At 41.5% G+C, this 10,056-nt stretch overlaps 1 protein-coding gene across 2 annotated transcripts in view; it reads left to right on the forward strand.

Moving 5' to 3' along the window:
• The window catches only part of cdh7a (cadherin 7a), a 165,949-nt gene extending 156,136 nt beyond the window's left edge, over nt 1-9,813 (forward strand). For both annotated transcript variants that reach the window (XM_059947507.1, XM_059947594.1), the window contains 2 exons: nt 3,075-3,326; nt 9,320-9,813. In XM_059947507.1, coding sequence (XP_059803490.1) covers nt 3,075-3,326; nt 9,320-9,813 — 746 coding nt within the window. The remainder of the gene's footprint in view (nt 1-3,074; nt 3,327-9,319) is intronic.
• The last annotated feature ends 243 nt before the right edge of the window (nt 9,814-10,056 follow it).

Here is a 10,056-nt window from a genome sequence, read left to right on the forward strand (position 1 = left end):
TGAATATATCACATTTAGCCGCTCATTGTATTGTGACACTGAGATATGAGTTAGAATGTTAAGCAAAGATACACCTTACGGACAGAGACTGACACATAATAGGTATCCATTAGAAACAAGGGAAGAGATACATTTATGTAATGCTTTTCACATCCTTACTTTTGAACACACTGTGAGTTAAAGGTAAGGAGTTGAAGCTTTGAAAGCAGTTGGTGACATCCAGGCAGGTCAAATAGATTGCCTCAATCTCACCTTGACATACTTATTTGGGGCTGGAGATTAAAATGTTGCTCCTTGACCAAACTGAACATCAGGCTTGTATCAATGATTAACTGCACACACATCACTCCACCATTTGAGCCCAAACTGCCTCTTTATTGACTTGTTGTCTTTGGCTACATACTCAGCTTGAATCTCCAAAAGAAAAACGCTCACTATTTTTAAAGTGGATTCAGAAACAGTGACATCACAAGATCAGGCACACTTCTTTCTTTAGACCATTCGGCAATTCCATGATGGCCTATTTGTTCCATGTTCCACAACCCAATCCCACAAGGTCCGGCGTGGCATTAGGTGGCTCTTCAGCCAAGCATTTGTTGCCTACAGAAGCCACTGCAGATGCTTGAATCTGGAACAAATAAAAACAGAAAGCACAGCTCTGAGTTCTTTATGAGTGTTTAGTAGTAGATATGTTGTCATAAAAGCCTTGTAGCGATTGAATTAGTTTTGAAGTGCAGAAAAAAAAACTTTTGCATTTCTTATTGTCTAAAACTCCATCGGTGAATTCACTGAAACATCCAATAGGAGCATCAGTCACGAATTCCTTCTCTAGAGGCTGGGTGGAAGGTGAAACTCCATGCCATAGGTAGAGATTGAGATGATGAACAGAGGTTCATTTAAGAAGCTCACTTCATGAGAAAGCCGACAGGATGAGGCTTGACGGGCTGAATGGTCAAGCATTGACGGGGTGAATGGCCTTCTCAAATGCAGCACAGCCGAGTGAGAGGAATTTCAATTGGAACATAAATAGAGTTTATGTTAGTTGTTGTACGTGATGCTGGTGAGGCTGCACTTGGAGTATAATGTTAAGTTTCAGTCGCCCTAGTAGAGGAACAATGTTGTAAGACTGGGAAGAGTGCAGAAAAGATTTACAAGGATGTTGCCAGGATGCAAGGGTCTAAGTTATAGGGAGAGGTTAAGCAGACTAGGACTTTATTCCTTGTAAAGTTGGAGACGGAGAAGTAATCATAAAGAGAGATGTCGAAAATCATGAGGGACATAGATAAGGTGAATTCACATGGTTTTTCCCAGAGTTGGGGTGTAAGTTGAAGGTAAAAGGGGAAAACATTTAAGAGGAACATAAAGAACAGCTGTTTTGTACAAAGGCTGGTATCTATGTGGGATCAGCTACCAGAGGAGTGGTTGAGGTTGATACACTAACAATATATAATAAACAATGGACAGGTACAGTACATGGACAAGAAAAGAGAGATATTGTCGAAACACTGGCCAATGGGACTAGGTTGGTTGGGGCATGGAGCAGTCAGGGACAAGAGTCTGCCTATGCTGCTTGACTAATGTCAATAAGATGACCTCTCTTCTAAATGAAGAACATAGATTCAACATATTCAGAGAGCTTAAATAGGTTGGGTCTTTATTCTTTGAAGTTCAGAAAAATGATAGGTTGTTGTTCATGAAAAAGACAAGATCCAAAGGACCATGGCAGAGTAGAGGAGATGTTTTTACTAGTGAGGCAGTTTCAGCCAAGGGAACATAGTTTTAGGATAAGGCACTGATCATTTAAAACTGAGGCATTCAAAGATTTATTCTCGCAGAGAGTGGAAAGCCTTCAGAAACATCACCCAAGAGAGTTATTGAAGCTAGTTTATAAGATGTATTTAAAGGTAAGGTAGAAAAAATTTTGAATGATAGGCGGATTGAAGGTTATGGGGAACTGACGTTGAAGATAAGTTGAGATTGTGGTCTGTCAACTTAGTCTGTCAGGACTAGATAGAGATGATGTGGAGAGAATGTTTCCTGTGCTGGGGGTATCTAGAACTAGAGGGCACAGACTCAAAATAGAGGGGTGACCTTTTAGAACAGAGGTAAGGATTATTCAGCCAGAGGGTAGTGAATCTGTAGAATGCTCTGCCACAGACTGTAGTGGAGGCCAGGTCTGTGGGTATATCTAAGGTGGAAGTTGATTGTTTCCTGATTGGTCAGGGCATCAAAGGATATGGCGAGAAGGCTTGAGTGGGATCAAGTAAGAGGTTGAGGGGGTCCAGGATCAGCCATGAAGGAATGGTGAAGCAGGCTCGATGGGCAGTATTGGCTAATTCTGCTCCTATGTCATGGTTTTATGCTCTAATGATGATCTGGTAGGTCTGGTGACCTACTCTTGCTCTTAGCTTCTGAAGTTCTTGGATCTTTACTTAGGGATTGACTACATTTCTGAAGCACCTTACTGGTTGTAAAAGTTTCAGTGTGTCCTGTCTGATCACTCCAGCTCTGAATATGATCAAATGTTTTGGGTGCTTTTTTTTTCTCTGCCCTGTGAAATTCTGTACAGCTATATTTGGAAATGAAATTTCAAATTGGAATTGGCATTGGTTTATTATAGTCAAATGAACAAAGGTACAGTGATCATCTTGTCTTGCATACTGATCATATGGATCAAATCATTACATACTGCATTGAAGTAGAAGAGGGTAAAAAAGAATAAAGTGTTACAGCTGTAGAGAAAGCAGGTGAATAATAAAGAGCAAGTTCTTAACGAAGTAGATTGTGAAGGTCAACCATCCAATTTATTGTATTAGGGAACTAATTACTAATCTTATACGCAGTGTGGTAGAAGCAGCTCTTGAACTTGTTGATTCATGCTTTCATGCTTTTGCATCTTCTGCAAGGTAGGAGAGGAGGGAAAGGAGTACGATCGAGGTGTGAGGTCTTTGAGTGTGCTGGCTTTGTACTGAGGCAGTGAGAAGTATAGACAGAGTCCATAGAGGGGAGGCTGGTTTTCATGTTGTGTTGAGCTGTGTCAATAACAATTGTTCCCCATTGACAATAACCTGTAGATAACACCGCCGTAATCTTGACGAAGAGAGCTGACTTCAGCCGACATGAGCAGGCTGTCTATTTCCTGCCCATTGTGATTGTGGACAACGGTGTTCCAGCACTGAGCAGCACCAACACTCTTACTGTGCGAGTCTGCAGTTGCGACGATGAAGGCGTGGCCCACTCATGCAATGCTGAGGCCTTTGCCCTTCCTGCTGGCCTCAGCACCGGAGCTCTCATTGCTATCTTGGCTTGTGTGCTGACTCTGCTGGGTAAGTGGATCTATCAGTAATGGAATTGGTTTTATTATTGTCATGTGTTGTGAGATACGATGAAAAGCTTTTCGTCTGCATGCCATCCAATCAGATCATGCCATATGTAAATACTTTGAGGTACTACAAGGAAAAGCGGAATGCAGAATATAGTAAACACAAGTGATTCTGCAGAATCTGGAAATCTTGAGTAACACACACAAATACTGGAGGAAGTCAACAAGTAAGGGAGCATCTATGAAGGGGAAAGAACAGTTGGCATTTCAGGCTAAGACCCTTCATTAGGATTTGCTGAGTTCCTCCAGCATTTTGTGTTTATTGCATGGAGAAAATAGTGTTGAAGCTATAAGAAAGTAGTTGCAGCAGCATCACGGGCACAAAGGACGAGTGATACATTTCGGATCAAAACATACATGAACCATAAATTATACAGGTAGATAAATAGCTCAATTGGTGTGTCACTGTCCTGCAAGTTGTTGCAAACATCTGGAGTGAGAGCATTTGTCTGTGGAAGGACCGTAAGTTAGATGAAGTCCCAGCTCAGTCAGTACTGGCAGCATTTGCTGGATAATTAATGCTGACTTTAATGGCATTTATCATTATTAGTAGACATCCAGCAACTTGAAGTGGGCAAGACACAGCCAGCAGTTTTTAATTGGCACAGTGTGTGCTGTTATTTCTGCTGCTCCACTGTTTAGAAAATCAGATTGCTGAGAACATCCTTGAAGGACAAGCTTGTTTTAGAAAAGTGCAGAGAAGATTAGCTTGATTAATTCCCGGAATAAAGCATTTTCTTAAGAGGAATAGTTGGGTCTTTACTCTCTTGAGTTTGAAAGGTTTCACAGAGTAGGTGGAAGTCATTGAGAGATACAGCTCAGAAACAATTCCATTAATCCAGTGAGTCTGTGCCAGACATCATCCACCTGTTTATTCTAATCCTCTGTTAATTCCATTTATTATTCTCCCCAGATTTTCATTAATAGTCTGAAATATTTTATAATGAAGGAATTACAGGGTAAATATTGACACAAAGATAAGGGGGCATAAGAGACTGCAGATGCTGAAATCTGGAGCAACATTAAAAATTATGGAGGAACTCAGCAGGTCGGGCAGCAACTGTGGAGAGAAATGGACAGGTGACATTTTGGGTTGAGGCCCTTCATCTGGACTGAAAGAATAGAGGAAAGATAACTAGTATAAAGAGGTGAGGAAAAGAGGGGTTAACAAGAGCTGGCAAGGATTGGTAGATACTGATGAGGAGGAGATGATTGGTGGGGAGAAAAATAATGACTCCTGCCTTTTACCCCTCCTCTCCTGCACACACATCACACCTGCCAGTTCTTGCTTCACCCTGCCTCTCAGCTCTCTATACTGGTAGTCTTCACTCAACTCTTTCTGTCCAGAGGAACAGTCTCAAACTGAAACAGCAAATAATTCCCTCCACAGGTCTGTCCCAAACATAAGGGAATTTAGAACTGGGTTAAGGGGATGGGTAGCCTCAGAATAAGGGAGTCCCCAGGAAAGGCATGTCTCCCCTCAGAGGATCATTAATGTTTGGGATTCTTTACCCCAGAGAACTGTGGAAGCAGACCCATTATAAAAAAGTCAAAACATATTGAATTATATATGGATGGAAATTAGGGGCAGCAAGGATTATGAGCATCTGACAGAAAAGCAGAACCAATAATAAAGATCAGACTGGCCACGGATTTATTGAATGGTGAAGAAGGCTGTGTGTGGATAACTTGCGATGAGTTTTACATTAAGCTCATTCATAATGATCAATTTCTCAGCCAGGGATCAACTAAGACAGGTTGGTGCTCCTGTTCTTCACATCCCTTTCCCATTTCTGTTACACTCTGAGGCAGATTTCTGGCCATGAATTACTGAGGCAAGATGTGATTACATTAGTGCTGCCCTGTGAATGCTAAGTGTGTGAATTATATGCCTCCACATTACACAGCGAGGAGTAAAGACTGGTTCTGGAAAGGTAATTACAGTTGTGCTTTTAACAGAGAATCACTCAGTGTCTAAGTATATCCAGTTTCCATTTGGAACCTCTGAACTGTGATTCCAGATGAGATGAGATGTGATAGAGGTGATGAATTTACTGCCGGAGAAGCAAACCAGTTGGCCATTTTGGAACTAAGATTGGTATTGGTGTTGGTTTATTATTGTCACATATACCAAGATGCAGTAAAAAGTTTGTCTGTTCATAGAGATCAAATTGCACAGTGTATTGAGATAGAACAAGGTGAAATAATAACAGTACAGAATAAAGTGTAAAAGCCACAGGAAAAAGTGCAGTGCAGGAAAACGATAAAGTGCAAGATTTACGAGGTAGATTCTGAGGCTAAAATTCCATCTTGCCTTATAAGAGGTCCAATCAAGTTTCTGATAACAGTGGGATAGGAAATATCCTTAAGCCTGATGGTATGTGCTTTCAGGCTTTTGTTTCTTCTGCCCAATGAGAGAGGGAAGAACAGAGAATGCCCAGGGAGGGTAGATCCTTCGATTATGCAGGCTGATTTACTGAGGCAGTGAGAAATACCAACAGAAAGGAGAGAAGAGAGGCTAGTTTCTGTGATGTGCTCAGTATATCCACAACTCTGCAGCTTTTTTCAGATATGTGTGGATGCTTCCCATGGTCATCAATAAAAATTGGTAAGTGTCGACAAGGGCTTGCTGAATTTCTTTATTCTCCAGTGAGTAGAGACATTGGTGATTTTCTTGAGCATGATATCAATGCGGTTGGACTAGGAGAGGCTAGTCATGATGCTTACACCTAGGAACTGAAGCTCTCAATCATCTCAACCTCATCATCATTGATGTAGAAAGGATCGTGTGCACTGCCCCACCCTTTCTGAAGTCATATTTGATAAGGTTCATTTTGGTTAAGGAAAGGGATCTGGAACTAGATGCTGTCAATCTGAAACCCTCAAGATGAGCCACTGAGTGTACTGAGGTAGATTTCAGGAAATACTGGCTGGTAAGTCTGACATCAGTAGTGGGAAAGTTATTGGAAGGTATTCAAAGCACCAGATAAGTGAGTGTTTAGGTAGACAGTGACTGATTAGGGATAGTCAGCATGGCTTTGTGTGTGTGTGGTAGGTCATGTCTTCTTTGAAGAAGTTACTAGGAAAATTGATAAAGGCAAGGCAGTAGAACTTAATAAGGCATTTGACAAAGTCCTGCATGCAAGGCTGGTCAAGAAGGTTCAGTTGTTCTGCATTTAAATGCGGTAGTAAATTGGATTAGACATTGACTTTGTGGGTGAAGCCAGAGAGTTGTAGTAAATGATGGCCTCTTTGCCTAGAGGTCTGTGACTAGTGGTGTACCACAGGGACCGATGCTGGGTCCATTGCTGTTTGTCATCTAAATGATATGGATGATAATATGGTTAACTAGATCAGCAAATTTATGGAGGTGTAGTGGACAGTGAGGAAGACTATTAGAGCTATTAGAGCTCGTAGTGGGAGTTTGGATGAGCTGAAAAAAGGGCCGATAAAATGACAAGTGGTATTTAATGCATACAAGTGCAATGAGTTGCACTTCAGTAGAACCAACTAGAGTAAGTCCTACACCGTGAACGTTAAGGACACTGAGGAGTGCTATAGAACAAAAGGATCTGGGAATACAGGTCTAGAATTCATCAAAAGTGGTGTCATAGGTCGATAGGGTTGTAAGGAAAGCATTTGGTACATTGGTCTTCATAAATCTAAGTACTGAGCACATGAGATGTTGTCAGGACTGGAGGACCTGAGTTATAAGGAAAGATTGTATAGGTTAGGACGATATTCCTTGGAACATAGAAGACTGAGGGGAGATTTAATAGAGGTATATAAAATTATGAGGGGTATAGATAGGGCAAATGTAGGCAGGCTTTTTCTATGGAGTTTTGGTGGGACAACAACTAGAAGTCATTGGTTAAGGGTGAAAGGTGACAAGTTTAAGAGGAACATAACCCTCTTCAGTCAGAGGGTTATGAGAGTGTGGAACAAAGTGCCAGCACAAGTGGTGTATATGAGCTTGATTTCCACTTATAAAAGAAGTTTGCGTAGGTACCTAGATGGTACAGGTATGGAGGGATGTGGTGATCCCAATATAGATCAATGGAAATAGACAGTGTAAATGGTTCAGCATGGACTAAATGGGCCACAGGACCTGTTTCTGTGCTGCACTGTGTTACAGGGATCAGCCATGTAAGTGAAACCAAAGATCAAAACAAGCTGTGATGTTATTATTTGGCAAAAATTCTGATAAAAAAAACAAAATTTGGTGACCTTAACTCAAAGCATGTCCATTATAATTGATTTCTCAGCAAAGGTGCAATCTTGCATCTCTTTACAGGTGTACAAAGTTTTGATTTGGAGTACAATGTGTAGTTCTCTTGGTCAAGAGGTAAAATATGATTAAGGTAAGGTGAAATGCATTTAAGGTGAAAGGATAATTTCAAATGTGATGCACAGGATTTTTTTTTTCCATTGGGATTGTTAGGAGTCTAGAATTATGGTGGGGAGGTAAATATGACAGAGGTTAACTCTTAGATCAAACATGAGGAAATCTGCAGATGCTGGAAATTCAAACAACAACACACACAAAATGCTGGTGGAACACAGCAGGCCAGGCAGCATCTAAAGAGAGAAGCGCTGTCGGCGTTTCAGGCCGAGACCCTTCGTCAGGACTAACCGAAAGGAAAGATAGTAAAAGATTTGAAAGTAGTGGGGGGAGGAGGAAATGCGAAATGATAGGAGAAGACAGGAGAGGGTGGGTATAACAATATACGTATGTACATACTGTATGCATGCGTACAGACATTTGTATATGTACATTGATAATTTTTTCTTTGATGTTCCTGTGCTGTATTTTTCTGCTTTTCAATGTTACCTGCTCTTTGTTCTATAGAGAGGGTGCAGAAGATGTCCATGTGGATGTTGCAGGGATTGGAGAGCTTGAGTTATAATGAGAGATTAGATAGACCTGAATTATTTTCCCTAAAGTGAAAAGGCCAAAAGGTGATGTGTAGAGGTCTATAAAATTAAGAGAGGCATGGATAGAGTAGAGGGTGCAGTTTTAAGGTGGGAGGGGAAAAAATGAAAGGGGATCTGATGGATAATTTTTTTACAGAAGTTGTGGTAGATATGTGTAACGTATTCAGACAAAGTGGTAGAGGCAGGTACAATTGTAAAGTCTAAAAGACATTTGAACAGGGATAGGCAAGTTTAGTGGGATATGTGTCAAACACAGAAAAATGGGATTAACATAGTTAGGCATCTTGTTTATCATGGATAAATTGGGCCAATGGCACTACTTCTGTGCTGAATAACTCTGAATGTCAATGCCTATGAGACCCCATCTTCAATTAGAATTGGAAATGGTTTATTAGTGTCACATTTGCTGAAGTACAATGAAAATCTTGTTTTCCATACTGTTTGCACAGATGAAATCATTGTACAGAGCATTGAGGTAGTATGTGGTAAAATAATAACAGAATGCAAAATAAAGTGCAACAGCTACAGAGAAAGTGCAGACAAGAGAAAATCTGCAGATGCTAGAATGCGAGCAGCACACATAAAATGCTGGAGGAATTCAGCAGGCCAGGCAGCATCTGTGGAAAAAAAACATAGTCAATGTTTCAACCAAGTCCCTTCGTCAGGCAGAGAAAATGCCCTGTAGATAGACAAAAAGGTGCAAGATTGTAAGGCAAATTGTGAGGCCAAATCCATCTAATCACACTAGGGAACCATTCAATAGACTTATAGTAGAAGTTGTCCATGAGCCAGGTGGTAGATGCTTTCAGGCTTTTATAACTTCTGCTGGATGGGAGGAGGAGAAGAAAGAATGTCTGTTTGGGTGGGGTCATTGATTGTGCTGTCTGCTTTTCTGAGCGAGAAATGTAGACAGAATCCATGGGGGGAGAAGGCGTAGTTTTAAAGGGTGAACTGGCCTCCTGATGCAGCACAATGTGACTTACTTTCACTTTTGTCCCACAGTCCTCGTTCTGTTTATTGTGACTCTCCGCCGACGTAAGAAGGAGTCGTTGGTATTCGATGAGGAGAAAGACATCAGAGAGAATATCGTCCGCTACGATGATGAAGGCGGGGGTGAGGAGGACACTGAGGCTTTCGACATGGCAGCTCTGAGGAACCTCAACTTCATTCAGGATGTGAAAACCCGACGAGACGTGACACCAGAGATCCAACTGTTCTCAAAGCCACCCCACAAGATGTCCCCCGAGAACATCATCTTTGGAGAGTTTATCTGGGAGAGGATGAAGAGTGCAGACACTGACCCCAGCGCCCCTCCTTATGACTCGCTACAGACCTATGCTTTTGAGGGGAACGGCTCGGTGGCAGAGTCACTGAGCTCCTTAGAGTCCATTAGTTCAGCATCAGACCAGAACTATGATTACCTCACTGACTGGGGACCCCGGTTCAAAAAGCTGGCGGACATGTACGGCAGTCCGAAGGACAGTGCAAACTCTTAATCACACTGGCTAAACAACAGCACTGATTTTGTATTCTTGTTAGTTGCAGGACAGTGTCGGAGAAACAAGAAAAAGTAACAGGGAACCATTTTTTAAGAGTCTTGCTTTGCCTCTTTTTAGATGGTAACTGCATCATTTGAATTCCCATGGAAACCATTCAAAGCAACCAATTCATGAGCAGTGTTTGAAATTTCTCAATATGAAAGTGTTGGATAGCCACAGTGCTGGGTTGCAAACATTATC

Source organism: Hypanus sabinus, chromosome 1 (genome assembly GCF_030144855.1).
Source record: "Hypanus sabinus isolate sHypSab1 chromosome 1, sHypSab1.hap1, whole genome shotgun sequence".
Classification (NCBI taxonomy): Eukaryota; Metazoa; Chordata; class Chondrichthyes; order Myliobatiformes; family Dasyatidae; genus Hypanus; species Hypanus sabinus.